Source organism: Gorilla gorilla, chromosome 8 (genome assembly GCF_029281585.2).
Source record: "Gorilla gorilla gorilla isolate KB3781 chromosome 8, NHGRI_mGorGor1-v2.1_pri, whole genome shotgun sequence".
Lineage (NCBI taxonomy): Eukaryota > Metazoa > Chordata > Mammalia > Primates > Hominidae > Gorilla > Gorilla gorilla.
The window spans coordinates 70069428-70096479 of NC_073232.2; the positions used below are offsets into that span (position 1 = coordinate 70069428).

Sequence of the window (27052 nt, forward strand, 5' to 3'; positions counted from 1 at the left end):
TGCATGACGGTGGGAATGTCAATTAGTTCAGCCTCTGTGGAAAGCAGTTTGGAGATTTCTCAAAGAACTTAAAACAGAACTACCATTTGTCCCAGCAACCCCATTACTGGGTATATATCCAAAAGAGAACAAATTATTCCTCCCAAAAGACACATGCACTCACATGTTCATTGCAGTACTATTCACAACAGCAAAGTCATGGAATGGACCTAGGTGCCCACCAACAGTGAATTGGATAAAGAAAATGTGGTACATATACTCCATGGAATGCTATGCAGTCGTAAAAATGAAGAAAATCTTCAGTGCCATCCCCATCAAGGTACCAATGACTTTCTTCACAGAATTGGAAAAAACTACTTTAAAGTTCATATGGAACCAAAAAAGAGCCTGCATTGCCAAGTCAATCCTAAGCCAAAAGAACACAGCTGGAGGCATCACGCTACCTGACTTCAAACTATACTACAAGGCTACAGTAACCAAAACAGCATGGTACTGGTACCAAAACAGAGATATAGACCAATGGAACAGCACAGAGCCCTCAGAATTAATGCCACTTATCTACAACTATCTGATCTTTGACAAACCTGGCAAAAACAAGAAATGGGGAAAGGATTCCCTATTTAATAAATGGTGCTGGGAAAACTGGCTAGCCATATGTAGAAAGCTGAAACTGGATCCCTTCCTTACACCTTATACAAAAATTAATTCAAGATGGATTAAAGACTTACATGTCAGACCTAAAACCATAAAATCCTTAGAAGAAAACCTCGGCAATACCATTCAGGACATAGGCATGGGCAAGGACTTCATGTCTGAAACACCAAAAGCAATGGCAACAAAAGCCAAAATTGACAAATGGGATCTAATTAAACTAAAGAGCACAGCAAAAGAAACCACCATCAGAGTGAACAGGCAACCTACAAAATGGGAGAAAATTTTTGCACCTACTCATCTGACAAAGGGCTAATATCCAGAATCTACAATGAACTCAAACAAATTTACAAGAAAAAAACAAACAACCCCATCAAAAAGTAGGCAAAGGATATGAACAGACACTTCTCAAAAGAAGACATTTATGCAGCCAAAAAACACATGAAAAAATGCTCATCATCACTGGCCATCAGAGAAATGCAAATCAAAACCACAATGAGATACCATCTCACACCAGTTAGAATGGCAATCATTAAAAAGTCAGGAAACAACAGGTGCTGGAGAGGATGTGGAGAAATAGGAACACTTTTACACTGTTGGTGGGACTGTAAACTAGTTCAACCATTGTGGAAGTCAGTGTGGCGATTCCTCAGGGATCTAGAACTAGAAATAGCATTTGACCCAGCCATCCCATTAGTGGGTATATACCCAAAGGACTATAAATCATGCTGCTATAAACACATGCACACGTATATTTATTGTGGCACTATTCACAATAGCAAAGACTTGGAACCAACCCAAATGTCCAACAATGATAGACTGGATTAAGAAAATGTGGCACATTTACACCATGGAATACTATGCAGCCATAAAAAATGGTGAGTTCATGTCCTTTGTAGGGACATGGATGAAGCTGGAGACTATCATTCTCAGCAAACTATTGCAAGGACAAAAAACCAAACACCGCAAGTTCTCACTCATAGGTGGGAACTGAACAATGAGAACACATGGACACAGGAAGGGGAACATCACACACTGGGCACTGTTGTGGGGTGGGGGGCTGGGGGAGGGATAGCTTTAGGAGATATACCTAATGCTAAATGACGAGTTAATGGGTGCAGCACACCAATATGGCACATGTATACATATGTAACTAACCTGCATGTTGTGCACATGTACCCTAAAACTTAAAGTATAATAATAAAAAAATAAATAAATAAAAATAAAAAATAAACGAAAATGAAGAAAATCATGTCATTTGCAGCAACATGGATTTGGCTAGAGGCCATTATCCTAGGCAAACAAATACAGAAACAGAAAATCAAATACCACATATTCTCACTCATAAGAGGGAGGTAAACACTGGGTACTCATGGACATAAAGATGGCAACAATAGACACTGGGGACTATTGGGGTGGTGAAGGAGGGAAGGGAGAAAGTGTTGAAAAACTGTTGAGTACTATTCTCAGTATCTGGGTAATGGGACCATTCATACCCCAAACCTCAACATCACACAATATACCCAGGTTACAAACTTGCACAAGTGCCCTCTGAATCTAAAATAAAAGTTGAAAAAGCAAAAATAAAACAGTAAACAACAACAACAACAAAACAGCAAAACCCTCAATAAATACATAAATAAAAATATAAATTAATGTCTTTGCCAGAGCTTTTTGTTTTTCGTGTGGCTTTGAGTTAGTATCTGGGGTCACGTTGCTTTTAAGCTGTTTGCTATCAACTGCATCCTATCTAATATTTCTTTTTCTTAATAGTAAACCACTCAATTTTTGTGAGGAGATATTACATTGTGGTTTTGATTTACATTTCTCTAATGATTTCCTTTCCAGTTTGGATGCTGAGCATTTTTTCTTATGTTTTTTGCCCATTCATACATAATTTTAAAAGAAATGTCTATTCAAATCCTTTTGCCATTTTAAAATCATATTTTTTTAAATACTGTGTTGTAGAAATTATTTATATATTCTGGATATTAACTCTTTATCAGATATATAATTTACTAATATTTTCTTCCATCCACAAGTTTTTTTTAACATTGTTATGTCCTTTAATGCATAAAAGTTTTAAAAAGTTTGATGTAATCCCAATTGTCTATTTTTTCTTTTGTTGTCTGTACTTTTGGTGTCATATTAAAAAATAATTGCCAAATCCAATGTTATGAAGATTTTCCCCTTATTCTAAGAGTTTTATAGTTTTAGGTCTTCCATTTAAGTTTTAAATCCATTTTGAGTTAATTCTTGCATATGGTGTAAGACAAAGTTTCAACTTCACTCTTTCATGTGTGGATATCCAAGTTTCCCAACACTGTTTGTTGAAGAGAATGTTCTTCCCTCATTGAGCGGATCTGGAATGCTGTAAATATTATTTGACCATATATGTGGAGTTTTCTTTTAATGGGTTCTTTATTCTATTCCGTTGGTCTATATGTCTCTCTTTAAGCCAGTGTCATGCTGTTTTAATTACTGTAGTCTTGTAACATGTTTTGAGATCACGGAGCATGAGACCATCAACTCAGTTTTCAAGATTGTCTAGTCAGAGTATATATGAATATTTAGATAAATTTTTCTCTTTTTTCAAAAAATGCAGCTTAGATTTTGATAGGGATTACATAAAATTTGTAGACTGCTTTGGGTTCTATTGACTTTTCAAATTAATATATAATAGTTGTACAGATTTGGGGAACACATCTGATATTTTGGAGATCTTAACATTAAATCTTCCAATCCATGAATACCAATGGCTTTACCTTTATTTGTGACTTCTTTCAGTACTGTTTTGTAGTTTTCAGTGTACAAGGCTTTTGTTTCCCTGGCTAAGTTTATTCCTAAGTATTTTTCTATTTTTGGTGGTATTGTAATTAAATTATTTTCTTAATTACCTTTGGATTGTTTATAGTTAATTTATAGAAAGGCAACTGATTTTTGTGTGTCGATTTTGGATCCTGCAACTTTCCAGAATTTGTTTAATAGTTCTAACAGTTTTCTGGATTTTATGCATATATGCATCTAACAGTTTTCTAGATTTTATGCAGGAGTCTAGGATTTTATGCATATAGGATCAAGTCATCTGTGAGCAGAGATAATTTTACTTTTTTCTTTTATTCTTTGGATGTCTTTTCTTGCTTAATTTTTTTTTCCTAATTGGTCTGCTTGGAAATTCAAATACTATGTTGAACAGAAGCGAAGAGACAGAGTATACTTGTCTTGTTCCTAATCCAGAAGAAAAGCTTTGAATCTTTTACCATTGAGTGTAAGGTTACCTGTGGATTTTTCATATATGGCCTTTATTATGTTATTTTCCTTCTATTCCTAGTTTGCTGAGTGTTTTCATGATAAAAGGTGTTAAATTTTGTTAAACATTTTTTCTACATCAATATAAATGATTATGCTGTTTTGTCCTTTATTCTATTACTATAGTGTATTACATTGATTTTTGCAGGTTGTATTATTCTTTTTTTTGAGATGAAATCTCATTCTGTCATTCTGGCTGGAGTGCAGTGGCATGACCTCGGCTCACTGCAACATTTGCCTCCTGGGTTCAAGGGATTCTCCTGTCTCAGCCCCCCAAGTAGCTGGGATTACAGGCTCCCACCACCAAGCCTGGCTAATTTTTGTATTTTTACTAGAGATGGTGTTTCTCCATGTTGGCCAGGTTGGTCACGAACTCCTGACCTCAGGCGATCCGCCCCCTTCAGCCTCCCAAAGTGCTGGGATTACAGGCATGAGCCAGCACACCCTGCCACATGTTCTATCATTCTTGCATTCCAGGAATAAAGCCAACCTGATCATCACAAATATTGGTCTGTAGTTTTCTTTTCATGTAATGTCTTTGTTTGACTTCGATATCAGGGTAATACTGGCCTCATATAATGAGCTTTGAAGTGTTTTTTATATTCATTTTTGTAAATGACTTTGAGAAACATTGGTTCTAATTCTTCCTTATATGTTTGGTAGTCATCCGGTTCTGGGCTGTTGTTTGTTTGGAGGTTTTTGAACCAGTTTAATCTCCTTCGTAGTTATAAGTCTGTTCGTATTTTCTACTTCTTTATGATTCACTCTTATTAGGTTGTATATTTCTAGAAATTTATGCACTTCTAAATTATCCAATTTGTTGACATATAATTAACTGTTGATGGTATTTTCTTATAATCCTTTTGATTTCTATGGCATGGGTTCTAATGTTCTCTTTTTTATTTCTGATTTATTAGTTTAATCTTTTTTCCTTAGTTAATCTAGCTAAGCATTTGTTAATTTTGTTGGTGTTTTCAAAAACCACCTCTTAGTTTTGTTGATTTTTTCTATTGTTTTTATATTCTATATTTCATTTATCTCTGATTTAATCTAATCTTTAGGATTTTCCTCCTTCTGCTAGCTTTGGGTGTAGTTTTTTTTCTCTCCTAGTTTCCTGAGGTATAAAGTTAGGTTGTTGATTTGCAAACTTTCTTCTACTTCTTTTTTTCTTTTTTTTTAAGTTGTGGAGATGGGGTCTTGCTTTGTTGCCCAGGCTGGTCTCAAATTCCTGGCCTCCAGAAGTTCTCCTGCCTCAGCCTGTCAAAGTGCTGGGATTGCAGGCATGACCCACCATGCCTAGCCACTTTCTTCCTTTTATAATGCACGTATTTATAGCTATAAAATTCTCTGTTAGCACTGCTTCTGCTGCATCTTACACATTTTGGTACACTGTATTTTTATTTTCTTTTATCTCAAGATATTTTCTAACTTCCCTTGTGATTTCTTTTCTGACCCATTGCTTGTTGAAAACTGTGTTGTTTAATTTTCACATATTTGTGAATTTTTTGTTTTCCTTCTGCTATTGATGTCCAGTTTTATGTCATTTTCATCAAAATAGATATTTTGTATAATTTCAATCTTTTAAAATTTGTTACAAGTTTTTTTGTGGTATAACATGTGATTTATCTTTGGGAATATTCCATGTACACTTGAGAAAAATACATATTCTGATTTTATTGGGTGGAATGTTCTGCACATGTTTGTTAGCACTATTTATAGTGTTGTTCAAGTACTCTATTTCCTTATCGATCTTCTATCTTGTTGTTCTAGCCATTATTGTAAGTGAGGAATTGAAGTTGCCTACCATTATTGTGCTGTTTATGTTTCCTCTCTGATCTGTCAATGTTTGCTTCAGATATTTAGGAGCTCTGGTATTAGAGGTATATATATTTGTATGACTATTTTTGACTTTAAGTCTATTTTGTTGGATAGTAGTATAGTCACTTCTGCTTGCTTTTATTTACCATTTGCATGGCATTTACTTTTCCTTTTTTTCATTTTAAGCATATTTGTTTCTTAGACCTAAATGACAGGATAAATTTGGATCCTTTTTACAAATCCATTTTCCAGTCTATATCTTTTGATTCAGGAGTTTAATCCATTTACATTTAAAGTAATTACTGATAGGGAAGGACCTACTCTTGCCATTTTGTTGTTTCCTGTATGTTTTGCAAATTTTGTTTTTTATTCCTTCTCTTACTGACCTCTTTTGGGTTTTGTCGATTTTTTTTGTGGTGACATTTTGATTCCCTTCCTGTTTCCTTTTGTGTGTATTCTATAGATTTTTTTATGGTTACCATAAGAATTATAAAAAACATCTTAAAGTGTTAACAAGCTATTTTAAACTGTTAACAGAATAACTTCGACTGTGTACAAAAACTATTTCTTCAAAGCTCCTACCCTCACCTTAGGTTACTTATGTCACAAGTTACATCTTGATATTTAATGTATTCATTAACACAGTTTTATAGTTATTTTTAAGCTTTTGTCTTGTAAATTCTATACAAGAATTAAAAGTGCATTTATGTACCAAAATTGCATAGTACAGTCTCTACATATGTCCATATATTTATCTTTACTGGAGAGCTTTATATTTTCATAAGACTTCATGTTACTATTTAGCATCCTTTTGTTTCAACTTGCAAGATATTACAGCAGGTCCAGTGGTAATGAACTCCCCAGTTTTTATTCATCCTGGAAAGTCTGATTTTTCCTTTACGTTTGAAGGATGGTTTTGCTGGATATAATATTTTTGGTTGAAATTTTCTTTTCTTTCAGCTCTTTGAATATATTATGCCCCTGCCTTCTGGCCTGCAAGGTTTCTGTTGATAAATCCACTGATAATTTTATAAAGGCTTCCTTTTACATGACAAGTTACTTTCTTTTGCTGCTTTCAAGATTGTCTCTTTGTCTTTGACTTGACAGTTTGATTATAGTGTGTCTCACTGTGGGTCTCTGGGTTTTCTTTAACATTTTTTTGTTGTTCATATCTTCTGATTATGAATTCCTTTAACTTTTATGTTTGTGAAATGTTTTTTCTTCATTTTCAAAAGGTATTTTTAGTGAGTGTAAAATTCTACATTGACAGTTTTTTTCTTTCAGTACTGTTTAGTGTTTCTCTACTGTCTTCTTGCTTGTACTGATTGTATAGAAACTCTGCTGTAATTCTTATTTTTGTGTCTTTGTACTTAATGTGCTTTTTTACTCTGCCTGTTTTTAAGATTTTATTTTTATTATTGATTTTGATCATGTGGCTTGGTGTGAGTTTCTTCATATTTATTGTGCTTGGGGTTCATTGAGCTTATTAAGTCTGTAGGTTTATATTTTTCATTACATTTAGAAAAATTGTAGCCACTATTCATTCACATTTTTTTCTGTTCTTCTCCCATTTCTCACGCCCTTATGGGGTCTAATTATATGTATATTAGGCTATTTGAAGTTGTCTTACAGCTCACTTACAGTTCTTATGTTTATTTTTCTGTTTCTATTTCATTTGGGTGGGTTTATTATACTTTTTCCTAATTTGCTAATTTTTTTGCAATGTCTAATCCACTGTTAATCTCATCCAATGTATTATTAATTTCAGACATTGTAGTTTTCATCTCTAGAAATTGTTCATCTTTTTATATCTTCTTTGTCTCTATTTGATATGCTAAGTCTTTTCTCTAGCTTCTTGAGCATATGAAATATAGTTATGACAACTATTTTATTTTATTACAACTTTTACCTTAGGTTCAGAGGTACATGTGCAGGTTTGTTATGTAGGTAAACTCTTGTCACAGGAGTTTGTTACATATTATTTCATCACTCAGGTACTAAGCCTAGTACCCAATAGTTGTTTTTCTGTTCCTCTCCCTTCTCCTACCCTCCAACTTCAAGTAGGCCCCAGTGTTTATTGTTCCTCTCTTTGTATCACAACTATTTTAATGTCTCTACTAGTTCTCTTATTTTTGTCATTTCTGAGTTGATTTTATTTTTCTCACTATGGCCATATTCTCCTACTTCTTTGAATATCTGGTATGCAAATTATACCTAGTATGGATATTATATCAAGACCCTGTCGCAATATGGATACCTAAAAAAAAATAACAATGTTTACCAGTTTGCTCTAAGCCTTTCTTAGCTCTTTTGCTTGTTTCTCAAGAACAAGCACAGAGGGTGGAGCTCAACCAAGACTGAAGTTAAAGATGTAGAAAGATTGAGATGGGAAGTAATGAAGTTGAGGAGCTCTGATACAATGGTATTTCTCTTTTTAATCATGTAAGATGCAAGCCCAAGATAATATGTTGGGAAAGTCGAAGGCGAATGTCTTGAGAAATATGAAATGCACCCAAGGCTACGGCTGGGTGATAGAAATAACTAAAAAGTATTAAAAGGATTGTTTTATAGCTGGTCCTTGCTGAGGTTAGGGGATAGGCCTGGAAAAATTGAGCAGTGGTATTGCCCAGGCAGGACTCCTCATGACATTCTCTAGATCCCTAAGTTTTTCCAAGTTTCCAAGCACTTCCTTGGCCAGCAAGTCATCTCGCAGCACAGATCCTACTCTCTTTCAGTCAGTCATTCCACAACTCTGCAAAGCATTTTTCTCCATCAAATGGGAACTTTTGGGGTTCTGCATAATTTTTCAGGGTTCCACCACTTTTGACTCTTTCTGGATACCTTGTAAGGATATTATGACTCTTTAATTCATGTCCTTGATTTTCTCTTTTAACTTTTAATACTGGTCATTGCCTGTTTACCTCTTTCACCCTCTTCTTTTCACTTCCGCCCTCTTTCTTGTATAAGTATACAATCATCCTTTTTTCTTCCTCGAATCTCAGTTCTCGGGAGTAACATATACAATTCATTCTTACTTCCAGTCTTTATTCCTAAGTTCCTTATCTCTAGTTCTCTTGCATATTTGTGGCAATTATTAGTTTTTTTCCCAGAAATCCATTCTCCCTTTTTCCTGTACATGTATCTTTCCAGCTTGACCACCTTTCCCAGCTTCCCTGGCAGCTAGGTGAAGCAATGTAACTAAACTTTTGCCTGTAAAATATGAGCAGAACTGTAAAATATGAGCAGAAGTTATGTGCACAATATCTGCCTCACTTGCTTAAAATAAATTGCATCATTTGAGCTTTCTGTATTGTCCCTTTTTACAAGCTAAAATGTAGAGGTTATGGCAACTTTTATGGTAAAGGGAATCATCATGTAGGAGACCAAGAATCATTGATTTGAGAGGAACCTAAATCCTTTAATGACTTAGTGGAGCAAGACTGCCCCATCAGTCTGGAAGCTACCCCACAACTTATGTATATCTTCAGATTGTTGAGCAAAAGAGAAAAAATGAAGCCACTATATATTTAGGTCTCTTCATGTTAACAGTTTAGCTTTTAACCTAACACACATTTATTCCTGAATGGTAGCATATTATTAACATCACAGGAAGGGAATTCCTTGTTCATGGATCTTTTATTTTGTTGAAATAAAGGTAATCTGCTTGGGCTTAATACTGCCAAGGCAGAATTTTTTGGAACAATTATTTCTATAGATGACCTATTCATAATGACAACTAACATGGTTTCTAAAATGGATTCATATACGTCATCTTATTTAGTCCCCGCAAAAATTCTGAAGGTAGGTATAATTATTCCCATTCTATATATTGAAAAATTGGGATTCAGAGAGACTACGGACTTATAAAAGTTTCTGCAGCTATTTAAGAAACAGAGTAAAGTCTCAAAGCCATTAATGAACTGTTTAGTTTAGTGCTGCTTAGTAAAATTAGAACTGTTTGAAGTGCGTTTTAATAGTAAACCCGTCGATATTTAGTCAGCTCTCTGCTTGCTGACTAATATGGAAGAAAAAACATACATCTACGTACATCCTGAATTGGGAGAAGGGAAATAAAATATTGCCAATCCCCTTTCCTGTATTAGGTACTGTGATAAGGCGATAAGGCTTTTCATTATTATAATTGAGTCCTGGAGAGCTGAAGCGCAGTCACCCAAAGTCACATGATCAGTAACTTTCAGAGATTTTACCCCAGGTCTGGAAAGACTCTGAAGCCCATGTTATTGCCTCCAGAGCCTGGTGGAGAACCCCTGAATGGGACAGAGACTCAGCAGACAGAGTGGTCCTTTCCTTCCAGGGAGTCAGGGAAGGTTTGGTAGGGGAGATAGAGTTAGATCTGGGTGGGATTTGGATGAAATGAGATCAAGCAGGGATAAATAAGATTCAACCTGTTTATGAGGGACAGGGAGAGGCCAGCTCTGTTAGAAAGAGTGGTTTATACAGAGAAGCATGGAGACATTTGCTCCATGCCTCACCTTCCATGGGTAGCAGTCCAGAAATGCTACTTGCCTGCCTGACAGTCTTTCTCCAGTCCCCAGGTGTGGACACGTTCTGAGCACCTGAGCCTGGGTCTGCCCTGACCCAGATTCTGTGAGCTGGGACAGAGAATGTGTCCTGCTGTCCCTCCTCCCCCACTTGGGCCCACACCCTTTTCTACACATTTGGATTAGAAATCTGAATTGGCCTTTCTGTGAACCCCAATGACAGGCAAGTACCCAGTAAAGAAGCACTTAATTTAATTGCTCCTTCAGGGTCCACTTAGAGTAATAGTTGTGAACAGCTCTCCCTAGTGTCTCCCACAGGCAGTGACAAATGTTGCTAAAGATGAGTCACAAATTCTTGGCAAGGCCATCTTAAATATGGGAAGGAAACCTTGTTCAGTCCTGAACAGTCCTGTTCAGACTGATCTTATCACAGGTTGCACACTGCCTCAATGTCACCATGTTTCTACCCTCAGTTGTGCTTGGCAGAGAGAGGACAGCTATACATAAAGTCTGTTCACTCCACAAAGGTGAAATCATTTTTTTTAAGGTAATTATGATTGTTCTGAGGATGGTGATTGAGTGACATTTAAAAAATGGGAAAAGTTCTACTCATAACTCTGTCTGCTTAATTTGCTTATATAAAAGACTTAATGGTTTTTGTTGAGTTGAGCCAGAGTCAGTAACATTTGAATATGTGTTATTACCATTTGATCAGTAACAAAACAACAGGGTAAGTGGGATGCCAAATGTGGCTGAGAGTTTAGGGTTTGCATTCCACACGCCAGCCTTAAATATGGTTGTATAAATTATTGGTTGATTTTTCTTTTTCATGGCTTTTCTTTTGAGATTTCATGGGGCTGGATTTATGGAGGCAACCAACAAATTACACAGCAATGAATTCTGGACTGTAGTCCCACAGCCTTGAGCCTAGATACTAGCTGTGTCACTAATACTCTGTGTGACCAGGGTAAGTTATTTAGATACATTTATGACTTTCCAAATCAATAGGTTGGACAAAGTTATCTTCAAAATGTCTTTCAGATTTGACCCTGAACATATGCGATTCTGGCATGTTCTGATTTTTAGTTTTCTGTTCTTGAAGCATGTCTACAATAGAAATGCCTACCTTCATATACAATAAAAGGACATTAGATTAATATGGTGTCTGTGAAAATCATTGAACAGCTTTAGAGATAAAAATAATGAAATGAGTCAAGTTCTCCATTATTAATTAAATCTTTTAAATTTTCTGTTTATGAAACTATGAACAATAAATAGGAACAAAGATATAATCTCACTACAAGTAAATTGTATTTTATGTAAAATATAATTTGTCTTTAGAAAATACTCAATGAAATTATCTTTTTAATTTCAGAGATTTTGAGGACTATTCTTGTTATTTCTTTAAAGCGATAAATATAATCCAAGATGCCTTTTTTCCCCCTTCAGAAGATTGAGTGCCCAAGGGTTTGATAAATGTGGAAAATAACCACTGTTCGAATATCCTGTTGGCCTGCTGGTGAGAAGTCATCGTGTTGTCTGAATGCAGTATGTGTTTAAACTTGCCATTTATTACCTGAAATTGTGTTATTTTGCCTCACACCCTTAGTAATACTCTTGTAATGCTTGCTGGGAATTGAAGCAAATGTCCTATGAAACTCAAGGGAGCAAGGTCTTTGTTATTTTTCAGAAGAAATGACTGGCTGAGGCTGTAAAGAAATCTTATGGTCATTCTCATGGAAAGAGGATTGGAACCCCGATTCTTTGATCTCATTATTGACCAGTTGGTTGAGAAGACTGTCCTCCTGTCCCCACCCAATCACAATAAGTGGGTAATTACCTGACGGCTAATTTGCTCCTTGAATGTGAATACATTTGTTGAAATTTCCTTGTGCTCAGCACCTGTTCAAAACATCCATTTGTATTGCAGCGCTGTTGTTTTTCTAATCTCATTGTGGAGCTAAGAGAGAGATTGTGTTTAAGGTTTCCTTCGTAATAGCTTTTCTTGCTCCAGGAAGGATGCGTGACAGACTCTGCGCACTGCTGCTTGGTAGGTGTTCAGTGATGGATGCGTTTTCCATCTCCCAGGTACAGCTGCAGCTGTGCTGACTCTGGTGCGTTTGTAATATGCACTGCGGAGTGCACCATGATTTCATGATGGCTGGAGAAATCTGGTGGCTAGAATTCTAGGGAGGAGGACATCAGTGGGAAGTGCAGAAACCTCACACTGGGACATTGATGGAGAAAATCCAATTCTGTCCCTGGAGTTAAAGAGGAGTCACTCACTGGGCCATCATAAGAGCAAATAAAGTTACAGTTATTTCTTCAGATCCACAACTCACACTCAGCGAAAGTAATTATTCACTCTTTTTGTCCCAAACAATAATGAAATCAGCTAAAGCATATTGTATTTATTACTTCCACTCAAGTTATTGAGCTGTTCTGACACGTTGTTGCTGGGAAGATACACAGAGGGAACACCATCATTTCCATTGATTCTGATCATACCCCACGCTAATATAGCCTTATTGTTCTGAGTCATAGGGATTTTATGCTTGCCTATTCAAAAAACAGTTTTTACCTTATTAAAAGGTGATATGACCTGAGCTGGAGACGATGTTTGGTCATTTTGTGTAAATCTTTTTAATATTTTAGTGGTAAATACATTTCTTGAATCTTGACAAAAACATAATTAAAATAAACATATTTAAAATGGACATCTTCCAAATGTTCATTTTTAAAACCAACATCTTCCAAATGTTCATTTTTAAAATGAATATCTTCGTTAACTTTTTTTTTTTTTTAGACGGAGTCTCGCTCTGTCGCCCAGGCTGGAGTGCAGTGGCGCGATCTCGGCTCACTGCAAGCTCCGCCTCCGGGGTTCACGCCATTCTCCTGCCTCAGCCTCCAGAGTAGCTGGGACTACAGGCGCCCGCCACCACACCCAGCTGATTTTTGTATTTTTAGTAGAGACGGGGTTTCACCGTGTTAGCCAGGAAGGTCTAGATCTCCTGACCTTGTGATCCACCCGCCTCGGCCTCCCAAAGTGCTGGGATTACAGGCGTGAGTCACCACGCCCAGCCTCTTCCTTAACTTTTAATGAATAAAGAGTTGAAAGGGAAAAACCAAATGTGCACTATGCTGATTTTATCTTGAGCTGTACAGAATGTGCAGTAACTTAAGAATATAAGTCATTCTGCTGTTATTCATACTAGCCTATTCTTTAGCATTATTTAAACACACATATTTGAGTGTCTACGCACTGCCTGATAGGCAGGGGGCTGGGTGCCAAGAAGGGATGTGCAGAGATAAACGGGCATATGTGTTAATCTTTTAGGGCACAGTCCAGTAACCTGATCAAGGAGTGACGTGTATTGTGTACTAGGATAGAAGTCAGTATCAGAGGGAACACAAAGGAAAGAGTGGTACTTTCTCCCCAGGGAAGGGATGCTCAGAAAGAGGGGGCTGATTATGGCCCTGGTTCATGAGAAAAAGGGCATTCCTGGCTCAGGGAGTGGGAAGAACAAAACCAAGAAATCCTGGAATGGCTTGGTGCATCAGCCAGTCTGTGAGTGCAGGGCATGGCTGGAGTTCTGGCTTTAAGATGAGTGGGAAGAAAGGCTGGACAGGAGGTGGATCCAGGAAAAGTTGCTGGGAGCATTTATTCTTTTGGCAATGGGAAGCCATGGAAGAACTGTTTTAAGGAGGATTCTGTGTGATACATCTGCCTTTTAGAGAGGTCATTTTATAGAAAAAGTAGAAAATACAGACCAGCAAAAATTAAAAAAGTGAAAACAATCACTGTTCAAGGTCTGGTCTAGCACTCACCAGTGTTTTTCCTACAGGTGCATATACAAACATGCTTTTACATTTTATTTTTATTTTAAATTTTTCACTATCCTCAATTTCAGTGGAAACAAATCTGCTTTTTAAATTTTTTTTTTTAAAAATGAGATCCTATTGTACACATTATTTTAAATTTTTTTCATTCTCTCCTTTTTTTTAAATTAAAACAATTTTTTTTGAGAGAGTCTCACTCTGTCGCCCAGGCTAGAGTGCAGCATCGTGGTCTCAGCTCACCGAAACCTTGCCTCCCAGGTTCAAGCGATTCTCTTGCCTCAGCCTTCCAAGTAGCTGGGATTACAGACATCCACCACCACCATGTCAGGTTAATTTTTGTATTTTTAGTAGAGAAAGGGTTTCACCATTTGGGACAGGCTGGTCTTGAATTCCTGGCTTCAGGCGATCTGCCTGCCTCGGCCTCCCAAAGTGTCATTCTCCTTTTAAAAGCATCAGTAAAACACTTCCAAAGCATTACTTTGATAATTACACAGCATTTATGTTATATCAATATACCACAATATACTCATGTTTAAGGGTATAGATTGTTTTAAATTTCCACTACTATAAATAGTGTTGCTCTGACACCTTCAGGATGCTTTTTATTATTCCTTAGGATACATTTCTGGAAGAGAAAGTTCCGGCTCAAATGGAATACATATTTTAAAAGGCCTGCATCTTTGCAGCCATTCTAATGCTAGTTAATATCATGCTTTTCTAACTTTGCCAGATCATGGATGATGAAGACTAGATCATGGATTTAATTTGCATTTGTTTGAGGTTGAATGATGCTTCATGAGTTTAACTGGCCAACTGTATTTATTTTTTATAAACTGAGTGTTCACGCCTTTTTTCTATTGTAATATTGGGGTGTTTATCTTAATCAACATGCCCTAATGCATCTCTATCTTTCATGCCCTGATGTGAGGTGTGGAAGAAACACGGGAGCAGCCTTCCTCAGGACACCTCTTGTTTATCTCTCTAGCTCTGAAATCACATGAAGCTGTGGATGGAGAGTCACCTGATAGTCCCAGAAACCCATCCCAGCCCAAGGATGATGAGTAACCAGACATTGGTAACCGAGTTCATCCTGCAGGGCTTTTCAGAGCACCCAGAATACCGGGTGTTCTTATTCAGCTGTTTCCTCTTACTCTACTCTGGGGCCCTCACAGGTAATGTCCTCATCATCTTGGTCATCACCTTCAACCCTGGGCTCCACACTCCTATGTACTTTTTCTTATTCAACTTGGCTACTATGGACATTATCTGCACCTCTTCCATCATGCCCAAGGCGCTGGCGGGTCTGGTGTCGGAAGAGAGCGCCATCTCCTACGGGGGCTGCATGGCCCAGCTCTATTTCCTCACGTGGGCTGCATCCTCAGAGCTGCTGCTTCTCACGGTCATGGCCTATGACCGGTACGCAGCCATCTGCCACCCGCTGCATTACAGCAGCATGATGAGCAAGGTGTTCTGCAGCGGGCTGGCCACAGCCGTGTGGCTGCTCTGCGCTGTCAACACGGCCATCCACACGGGGCTGATGCTGCGCTTGGATTTCTGTGGCCCCAATGTCATTATCCATTTCTTCTGCGAGGTCCCTCCCCTGCTGCTTCTCTCCTGCAGCTCCACCTACGTCAACAGTGTCATGATTGTCCTGGCGGATGCTTTCTACGGCATAGTGAACTTCCTGATGACCATTGCGTCCTATGGCTTCATCATCTCCAGCATCCTGAAGGTGAAGACTGCCTGGGGGAGGCAGAAAGCATTCTCCACCTGCTCTTCCCACCTCACCGTGGTGTGCATGTATTACACCGCTGTCTTCTACGCCTACATAAGCCCGGTCTCCGGCTACAGGGCAGGGAAGAGCAAGTTGGCTGGCCTGCTGTACACTGTGCTGAGTCCTACCCTCAACCCCCTCATCTACACTTTGAGAAACAAGGAGGTCAAAGCAGCCCTCAGGAAGCTTTTCCCTTTCTTCAGAAATTAACTGTGTCTTCTGAAGTTTTTGTCCTTGGAGACTGCAGTTTTAGTGGAGTCTGATGAGCAAGTTTCTGGACTGGGAGGTAAATAGACTTGTTTTTTCTAACCCAGCAGAACCTGTGCATGGATGAGCTGGGAGTGCTGGTTCCCTGAGACTTGGTGATGGGGGGATTGCGGTAGGTGTGACGCACCAGCCTCTGAGACACCAGATCTCTTGGTCTGACTCCAAGGTGGTGTCAGTGCTGAGTTGGCAGAGAAACACAGGGCCTAGGAGGAGAAAAGTGTTCCTTGTGTTTTCAACTCACAGCCACATCAAACGTTTTCCTTTTGTATGTACAACACTCAGGGTGTAAATTCTAAAATCACTCCTAGAATTCAGCTGTGTGGGTCTAAAAAGTTAGGCAGAACTGTGGACCCCACAGCCCCTGAAGGGTTGTCAGACTGAAGCTTTGTTTTAAGGTGACCACTGGCCTCTAGGAAACCTTCTACCCCCATTATCTTACCTCAACTCTTTCCTCTGGAGCCACTTGGACTTCAAAAATAGTTTGATTTTAATGCAAACTGTTGTTTCTGCTTTTGTCTTTTCTTCTTACTAACACTTCAGATCCTGAGTGTCTGACCTACCTAATTGGCCTGGAGCGAGGACAGCTGCCGTGAGTCAGCTCTAATAAGTTAAACGGCATTGTAACAAGGCATTGCTATCCTTCCATTGTTTCAGATAAAACTGGGTGAACGAATCCTCTGTGTCTAATAAAGACAGGTCTTGTGCTTGTGCTCCATGCTATTACAAAACTGCACTGGAAAATCCATTATCTTTATCATGATCCATTAAAGATGACAGAACTAAGATGTGAATGTTTAGTTGTATCTTGGAATTGAATAGAAACATATCATTCGATACATGCGTGAAGCTGAGAGTAGAGTTTGATATTTGATTTAGATGGGATGGTTCTTCATCCAGTATTCTCATTATCATTCATCAGAAGCTCATTGACTCAAGTATTTGATGAATTGTAGCTGACTGTAGCTTTGGCACGTAGATTCTTACAGACAGTTTAATCTCTTCTAAGTGAATTCTGAGTCCCAAATAACATGTTGAAACCCTCAGTGGTCTCACTTTCCAATAAACATGGCTCTGAAAACCAGCACCAATGACTCTGTATGATTACTCAGAGGTTTTCAACATGTAATGAAGAGAGTTTATAGTGTTACTCATCTTAATTTCTTATCATTTTTTACATTTTCTATATTTTACAATGGATTTGAAAAGTAAAAAAGACTTAGACATGCATTGAGAGTTTAAGAGAGCATTAGTAATTCAGCAAAATAGAAATATAAGACTTGATTGACATTCTTACAAAGCTGGTAATCTAATTAAGCAGACTTGCACTTATGATGATGAATATAAAAAGAAAGACATAAAGAGTGTTGCATTTTGGAGGATCTGGCAAGATGGCCAAATAGGAAGAGCTCTGGTCTGCAGCTTCCAGCAGACCAACATAGAAGGTGGGTGATTTCTGCATTTCCAACTGAGGTACCCTCTTCATCTCATGGGGCTGGTTAGGCAGTGGGTGCAGCCCACAGAGGGCTAGCAGAAAGAAGCAGGGTGAGGCATAGCCTCACCCGGGAAGCGCAAGGAGCCAGGGGCCTCCCTCCTGCAGCCAAGGGAAGCTGAGGGACTGTGTTATCCAGCCCAGATACTACACTTTTTGCATGGGTTTTGCAATCCACAGACCAGGAGATTCCGTCATGTGCCTATAGCGCCAGGGCTTTGGGTTTCAAGCACAAAACTGGGCAGCTCTTTGGGCAGACACTAAGCTAGCTGCAGGAGTTTTATTTTATTTTTATACTCCAGTGGCACCTGGAATGCCAGCAAGACAGAACCGTTCACTCCCCTGGAAAGGGAACTGAAGCCAGGGAGCCAAGTGGTCTCGCTCAGTGAGTCCCACTGTCATGAAGTCCAGCAAGCTAAGAACCACTGGCTTGCAATTCTTGCTGCTAGCGCAGCAGTCTGAAGCCAACCTGGGATGACCGAGCTTGGTATGGGGAGGGGCATCTGCCATTACTGAAGCTTGAGCAGGTGATTTTCCCCTGACAGTGCTAAGGAGGCTGGGAAGTTGGGAGTGGGTGGAACTCCCCACAGCCCAGCAAAGAGGCTGTGGCCAGACTGCCTCTCTAGATTCCTCCTCACTGGGCAGGGCATCTCTGAAAGAAAGGCAGCAGCTCCAGTCACGGGCTTATAGATAAAACTCCCATTTCCCTGGGACAGAGCATCTGGGGGAAGGAGCAGCTGTGGGTGCAGCTCCAGCCTACTTAAATGTTCCTGCCTGCTGGCTCTGAAGAGAGCAGATTCACCCAGATTCACAAGGAGGATTCACCCAGCACAGTGCTTGAGCTCTACTAAGGGACAGACTGACTACTCAAATGGGTACTTGAGCCCCATGCCTCCTGACTGGGAAAGACCTTCCAACAGGGGTTGACAGACACCTCATACAGGAGAACTCTGGCTGGCATCAGGCTGGTGCCCCTCTGGGAGGAAGCTTCCAGAGGAAGGAACAGGGAGCAATCTTTGCTGTTCTGCAGCCTCCACTGGTGATACCCAGGCAAATGGTCTGGAGTGGACCCCCAGCAAACTTCAGCAGACCTGCAGAAGAGGGGCCTGACTGTTGGAAGAAAAACTAACAAATAGCATTAACATTAATATCAACTAAAACGACCCCCACGCAAAACCCCCATCCGAAGATCATCAGCCTCAAAGATCAAAGGCAGATAAACCCACAAAGATGAGGAAAAATCAGCGCAAATATGCTGAAAATTCCAAAAACCAGAATGCCTCTTCTCTTCCAAATGATTGCAACTCCTCTCCAGAAAGGGCACAAAACTGGATGGAGAATAAATGTGATGAATTGACAGAAGTAGGCTTCAAAAGGTGGGTAATAACAAACTCCTCTGAGCTAAAGGAGCATGTTCTGACCCAATGCAAGGAAGCTAAGAACCTTGATAAAAGGTTACAGGAACTGCTAACTAAAATAACCAGTGTAGAGAAGAACATAAATGACCTGATGGAGCTGAAAAACACAGCATGATAACTTAGTGAAGTATACACAAGTGTCAATAGCTGAATCAATCAAGCAGAAGAAAGGATATCAGAGATTGAAGATCAACTTACTGAGATAAGGTATGAAGACAAGATTAGAGAAAAGAGAATGAAAAGGAATGAACAAACCTTCCATGAAATATGAGACTATGTGAAAAGACCAAACCTAAGATTGATTGGGGTAACTGAAAGTGATGGGGAGAATGGAACCAAGTTGGAAAACACACTTCAGGATATTATCCGGGAGAACTTCCCCAACCTAGCAAGACAACCCAACATTCAAATTCAGAAAATACAGAGAACACCACTAAGATACTCCTCGAGAAGAGCAACCCCAAGACATATAATCATCAGATTCTCCAAGGTTGAAATGAAGGAAAAGATGTTAAATGTCAGAGAGAAAAAGGTCAGGTTATTCACAAAGGGAAGTCCATCAGACTAACAGCAGATCTCTCTGTAGAAACCCTACAAGCCAGAAAAGAGTGGGGGCCAATATTCGACATTCTCAAAGAAAAGAATTTTCAAGTCAGAATTTCATCACCAGCCAAACTAAGCTTCATAAAAGAAGAAGAAATAAAATCCTTTACAGACAAGCAAATGCTGAGAGATTTTTGTCACCATGAGGCGACACCATAAGGCAGGCCTTACAAAAGCTCCTGAAGGAAGCACTAAATATGGAAAGGAAAAACCGCTACCAGCCACTGCAAAAACACAGCAAAATATAAAGACCAATGACTCTATGAAGAAACTACATCAACTAATGTGCAAAATAACCAGCTAGCATCATAATGACAGGATCAAATTCCAACGTAACAATAATGTATATAGGCTAATGCCCTAATTAAAAGACACATTCTGGCAAATTGGATAAAGAGTCCAGACCCATCAGTGTTGTGTATTCAGGAGACCCATATCATGTGCAAAGACACACATAGGCTCAAAATAAAGGGATAGAGGCTCAAAATAAAGGGATAGAGGCTCAAAATAAAGGGATGGAGGAATATTTACCAAGCAAATAGAAAGAAAAAAAGCATGGTTGCAATCCTAGTCTCTGGTAAAACAGACTTTAAGCCAACAAAGATCAAAAGAGACAAAGAAGGACATTACATAATGGTAAAGGGATCAATGCAACAAGAAGAGCTAACTATCCTAAATATATATGCACCCAATATAGAAGCACCCAGATTCATAAAACAAGTTCTTAGAGACTACAAAGAGACTTAGACTCCCACACAATAATAGTGGGAGACTTTAACACCCTACTAACAATATTAGACAGATCAACAAGACAGAAAATTAACAAGGGTATTGAGGAACTCAGCTCTGGACCAAGCAGACCTAATAGGCATCTACAGAACTCTCCACTCCAAATCAACAGAATATACATTCTTCTCAGCAACACATAGCACTTATTCTAAAATCAACCACATAATTGGAAGTAAAACACTCCTCAGCAAATGCAAAACAATGGAAATAATAACAAACAGCCTCTCAGACCACAGTGGAATCAAATTAGAACTGTGGATTAAGAAACTGACTCAAAACCACACAGCACATGGAAACTGAACAATCTGCTCCGGAATGCCTACTGGGTAAATAATGAAATTAAGGCAGAAATAAAGAACTTCTTTGAAACCAGTGAGAACAAAGAGACAATGTACTAGAATCTCTGGAACACAGATAAAGCAGTGTTAAGAGGGAAATTTTAGCACTAAATGCCCATATCAGAGTGGGAAAGATCTAAAATCAACACCCTAACATCACAATTAAAAGAACTAGAGAAGTGAAAGCAAAAGAGAAAGAGACACACATAAAAACCCTTTAAAAAAATTAATGAATCCAGGAGCTGGTTTTTTGAAAAGATTAACAAACTGGATAGACTGCTAGCCAGACTAATAAAGAAGAAAAGAGAGAAGAGTCAAATAGACATAATAAAAATGATAAAGGGGATATCACCACTGATCCCACAGAAATACGAACTATTATCATAGAATATTATAAACATCTCTATGCAAATAAACTAGAAAATCTAGAAGAAATGGATAAATTCCTGGACACATACACCCTCCCAAGACTAAACCAGGAAGAAGTTGAATCCCTGAATAGACCAATAACAAGTTCTGAAATTGAGGCAGGAATTAACAACCTAGCAACCAAAAAAGCCCAGGACAGGACAAATTCACAGGCAAATTCTACCAGAGGTAAAAAGTGGGACTGGTACGATTCCTTCTGAAACTATTCCAAAAAATAGAAAAAGAGGGACTCCTCCCTAACTCATTTTATGAAGCCAGTATCATCCTGATACCAAAATCTGGCAGTGACACAGCAAAAAAAGAAAATTTCAGGCCAATATCCCCGATGAACATTGATGCAAAAATTCTCAGTAAAATACTGGCAAACCGAATCCAGCAGCATATCAAAAAGCTTATCCACCAGGATCAAGTCAGCATCATCCCTGGGATGCAAGGCTGGTTTAACATACACAAATCAATGAATATAATCCATCACATAAACAGAACCAATGACAAAAACCACATGATTATCTCAATAGATGCAGAAAAGGCCTTTGATAAAATTTGACACCGCTTCATGCTAAAGCCTCTCAATAAAATAGGTATTGATGGAACATATCTCAAAATATTAAGAGCTATTTATCAGAAACCCACAGCCAATATCATACTGAATGGGCAAAAACTGGAAGCATTCCCTTTGAAAACTGGCACAAGACAAGGATGTCCTCTCTCACCACTCCTATTCAACATAGTGTTGGAAGTTCTGGCCAGGGCAATCAGGCAAGAGAAAGAAATAAAGGGTATTCAGTTAGGAAAAGAGGAAGTCAAATTGTCTCTGTTTGCAGATGACATGATTGTATATTTAGAAAACCCCATCATCTCAGCCCAAAATCTCCTTAAGCTGATAAGCAACTTCAGCAAAGTCTCAGATACAAAATCAATGTGCACAAATCACGAGCATTCCTATACACTAATAATAGACAAGCAGAGAGCCAAATCATGAGTGAACTCCCGTTCAAAATTGCTACAAAGAGAATAAAATACCTAGGAATGCAACTTACAAGGGATGTGAAGGACCTCTTCAAGGAGAACTACAAATCACTGCTCAAGGAAATAAGAGAGGACACAAACAAATATCCCATGCACATGGCTAGGAAGAATCAATATCATGAAAATGGCCATATTGCCCAAGGTTATTTATAGATTCAAGCTATTCCCATCAAGCTATGATTGACTTTCTTCACAGAATTGGATAAAACTACTTTAAATTTCATATGGAACCAAAAAAGAGCCCATATAGCCAAGAAAATCCTAAGCCAAAAGAACAAAGCTGGAGGCATAATGTTGCCTGACTTCAAACTATACTACAAGGCTACAGTAACCAAAACAGCATGGTATTGGTACCAAAACAGATATATAGACCAATGGAACAGAACAGAGGCCTCAGAAATAAAACCACATGTGGCCAGGTGTGGTGGCTCATACCTGTAATCCCAGTGCTTTGGGAGACTGAGGCAGGCAGATCACAAGGTCAGGAGTTTGAGACCAGCCTTGTCAATATGGTGAAACCCGTTCTCTAACAAAAATACAAAAAGTTAGCCAGGCATGGTGGTGGGCACCTGTAGTCCCAGCTACTCGGGAGGCTGAGGCAGGAGAATTGCTTGCGCCTATGAGGTAGAGGTTGCAGTGAGCCAAGATCGCACCACTGCATTCCAGCCTGGGTGACAGAGCGAGACTCTGTCTCAAAAAAAAAAAAAAAAAAAAAAAAAAAAAAAAAAAAAAAAGAAAAGAAAAGAAAAAGAAAAAGAAATAGCACAACACATCTACAACCATCGAATCTTTGACAAACCTGACAAAAACAAGCAATGGGGAAAGGATTCCCTAGTTAATAAATAGTGCTGGGAAAGCTGGCTAGCCATATGCAGAAAACAGAAACTGGACCCCTTCCTTGTACCTTATACAAAAATTAACTAAAGATAGATTAAAGACTTAAACCTAAAACCTAAAACCATAAAAACCATAGAAGAAAACCTAGGCAATACCATTCAGGACATAGGCATGGGCAAAGACTTCATGACTAAAATACCAAAAGCAATGGCAACAAAAGCTAAAATTGACAAATGGGATCTAATTAAACTAAAGAGCTTCTGCACAACAAAATAAACTATCATCAGAATGAACAGGCAACCTACAGAATGGGGGAAGATTTTTGCAATCTATCCATATGACAAAGGTCTAATATCCAGAATCTACAAGGAACTTAAACAAATTTACAAGAAAAAAAACAACCCCATCAAAAAGTGGGTGAAGGATATGAACAGACATGTCTCAAAAGGAGACATCTATGTGGCCAACAAACATATGAAAAAAAGCTCATCATCACTGGTCATTAGAAAAATGCAAATCAAAACCATAATTAGATACCATCTCATGTCAGTTAGAATGGTGATCATTAAAAAATCAGGAAACAACAGATGCTGGCAAAGATGTGGAGAAATAGGAACACTTTCACACTGTTGGTGGGAGAGTAAAGTAGTTCACTCATTGTGACATGCAGTGTGGTGATTCCTCTAGGATCTAGAACCAGAAATACCATTTGACCCAGCAATCCCATTACTGCATATATACCCAAAGGATTATAAATCATTCTACTATAAAGACACATGCACACGCACGTTTACTGCAGCACTATTTACAATAGCAAAGACTTGGAACCAACCCAAATGCCCATCATTGATAGACTGGATAAAGCAAAAGTGGCACTTATACACCATGGAGTATTATGCAGCCATAAAAGAATGAGTTCATTTCCTTTGAAGGGACATGAATGAAACTGGAAACCATCATTCTCAGCAAACTAACACAGGAACAGAAAACCAAACACTGCATGTTCTTTCTCATAAGGGGGAGTTGAACAATGAGAACACGTGGACACAGGGAGGGGAACATGACACACTGGGGGCTGTCGGAGGGTGGTGGGCAAGGGGAGGGAGAGCATTAGGACAAATACCTAATGCATGTGGGGCTTAAAACCTAGATGATGGGTTGATAGGTGCAGCAAACCACCATGGCACATGTATACCTATGTAACACACCTGCACGTTCCACATATGTATCCCAGAACTTAAAAAAAAATGAGTGTTGCATTTCGTGTGTGGGGTGATGGTGTTGTAGATGCTTAGAGAAGAAGTGTGAGTGTGGAAAGAGCCCTGAACTGAGAGGGGGAATATCTGGGTTCAAGTGCAGACTCAGACACTCAACCCATTGGAGCCTCCATTTCCTTCTAACTATAATGACGGCAATAAATCAAGCTAGAGATGGTGCCAAGATTGATCAACAGAAGTGAAGAAAATGATATCAAGTGTTATATAAGTTTAAGATCTCACTGTTGGTGAGTGATCACTGAGGAAGCCTGGATGTCACAGCCCCTCACCTCTGCCTGGCTTGGAGTGATGGTTGCCGTGGCTGGCTGGGAAGTGTAAGTGGGGCTGGGTGGTGTGGGACCACACAGGTAAGGGCTGTGAGCAGCTGTGGTCTTGGCTGTATAAAAATGACTCATTGAGGTGAAGCAATTCGGGTGGGTAAAACAGAAACCATTTCAGTGGTCTCCAATACAAAAGTGAACCTTGTTTCTTAGGAATGTTCAGGCTGATGAATGACACCACTTCTACCCAAGAAAGGCAAATTGGGAGAATTACCTGACAGAGCTGGACCATCATCCTTTCCTCAGATCTGATTTATCTCCCTGATCCCAAAACCCACCTTCATTCAGGGTCAACACCTTTTTTTTTCCTGTCCTCCAAACTTAAACAGGTCCATTTCAGTCTTTGGATCTCTTGCTCTTCCTAGTTCAGTTGAGCCCCCTACCTTGGTCTTGGCTTATCTTGTCCTTTGAGCCCTACATAAGCAGCAGGTCCTTCACTCTGTAGCTGTCTTGGTGCAGGCAGAGCATCCCTCCTTGCTAGGATGCTATCTTGCTTGGTGGTTTGCCTTCTCAAGAACAAATGCATCATTTTTCTCCAACCGACCTAACAACTAGGATTTTGTTCTTTTCTTGGATGCTTTTGCAGGAACTGGTGCCAGTTTTCCTCCTTTAGCTGAGACTGGGAAGCAGCTCTTGCTTCCCCATTATGCTATCACTTAATATTACTCCTGTGATTAAACAAGACAATGTTATGACCCCATAGGCATCCTGCAGGCAGTACCTTCAATGAGTGGCTATGACTTCACAGTATCATGGCTTCAAGAGCCATGGAGAAGTGACAGAATTTCCATTTTACCCATTTCTCTGCTTTTTGTCTTTCATAATGTATATTAGTCAAGGAAAATGCATTCTTTCTTTCAGTGATTTTCCAACCACAAGCCCTTATCTTTTTAGTCTTCCTGACTGAACTTTTAAATTTAATCTAAGGACCCTCTTTCTCTTGGAAAATGATGCTGGTGGAGGAGGAGTTATTTTTATCAAAGGCAAGCAAGAATGGCATTTGACACACCCCATTTGGGAGGGGACATAGCCCAGAGGCAGGGTTAGGCTTTCATCCTTCACCACCAACTTAGGTGAGCCCAGTTCCCTCTTTGAATGAGAGCTCTACCCATAAGACAGGCACCACAGCTGCGTCCTGGCATCTCAGGAGCCCAGCTAGACAGAGCCCCTGGCACTCTCTATACAAACACGGCATAAGGAAGGGGACTGGGGTCTTGAAGACAACATCTCCTTATGCTGGCTCCATGTCACATTCAAGAGCCAAGTTGTGATGGAGTCTTGCTTTTGTCCTGTTTTAGGGTGAGTGAGCCTCATGTCTTTGGCAGACCATACATCTGAGTCGGAACTTGTTGGTAGTTTTATGCTGAATTGATCTGCATTTGTATGCTCCTATATGCTGTCTTTTCCCTCTTAAACACTTGTCCTCAGCATATAATAGACAAATCAGGAGTATTAGGCCCATCAGAATGCTTCATTTTTCTGAATTAGAATCAACAGTTGTGATTAGATAGCACTGCAAATGTGTGATTTCTAAGATGGAATTGTCACCTATGTTAGCTATATCATAAGTGGAAAAATTCAGAGCCCAAATGATGATCCAACCTCCACTCCGCTTCCCTGGAATGCTACTTTGGCTGCCCACCAGGACCGTTATGTGGCTTTGCATGTCAGAGAACAAACCACATCCTCCTGCTTCCCTCTGTGCTCGGGTAGCTGCCTGAGCCAGTCCAGAGCTGAGGGTCCTGAGTTCCTTGGGCAGCAACTGTGCTCACTCTTAACCTATTGTCTTTCAGTTCCAAACCCATCTCTGCAACTCTGAGCCTGGGATGCTGCAAACCTTATTTTTCCTTTGCAGCTGGATTTCTGTTAGTCTCTGCCCAGAGTGGGCCCTAGAGGGATCCTGGAAGGCTGGGAGAGAGCAGGGACTTGCTCTGTCCCATTTGCTTCCAGCTTCTGTCAGCATCATCCTGAGGATGATTCCTTAGCTTTGCAGCAGTGATTTGGTCCAAGGACAGCAGCTGGTCTCAGCTTTTACACTTGCAGGAGCAGCCTCATTTGGCCCCTCAGAGATGCTGGCACATAGTCACCAGTGTTGCCTACTCTGGGGTTTCAATCCCTGTCCAGGGTGGCTCTCCTCCGAGCTGCTGAGGAAGTAGCACGCACTGAGTAGCATGCATCCTCAGGCTGAAGCCCTGTGGGATCTCTTTATGCCACAGGAAGACCAAGGCCACCCAGGAAAGCCACTGTCCTCGGGGTCTCTGGTCCAGCTCAGTGCAGTCCCTTCACTGGCTTTCTCACTGACCATGGCCTCAAACTCTCTGCTCCTCCAGTCCCAGGATATAAAGCTGCTTTCTGTGGTTGC

General features: G+C 39.6%; 1 protein-coding gene across 1 annotated transcript; it reads left to right on the forward strand.

Annotated features, from left to right (window-relative positions):
• The first annotated feature begins 3833 nt into the window (after positions 1-3833).
• Positions 3834-16889, forward strand: OR13A1 (olfactory receptor family 13 subfamily A member 1). Its single transcript, XM_004049334.5, has 4 exons — positions 3834-3919; positions 11730-11799; positions 11971-12112; positions 15106-16889. The coding sequence occupies exon 4, from the start codon at positions 15118-15120 to the stop codon at positions 16102-16104; it is 987 nt and encodes a 328-aa protein (XP_004049382.3). The 5' UTR covers positions 3834-3919; positions 11730-11799; positions 11971-12112; positions 15106-15117; the 3' UTR covers positions 16105-16889.
• Positions 16890-27052: the final 10163 nt, after the last annotated feature.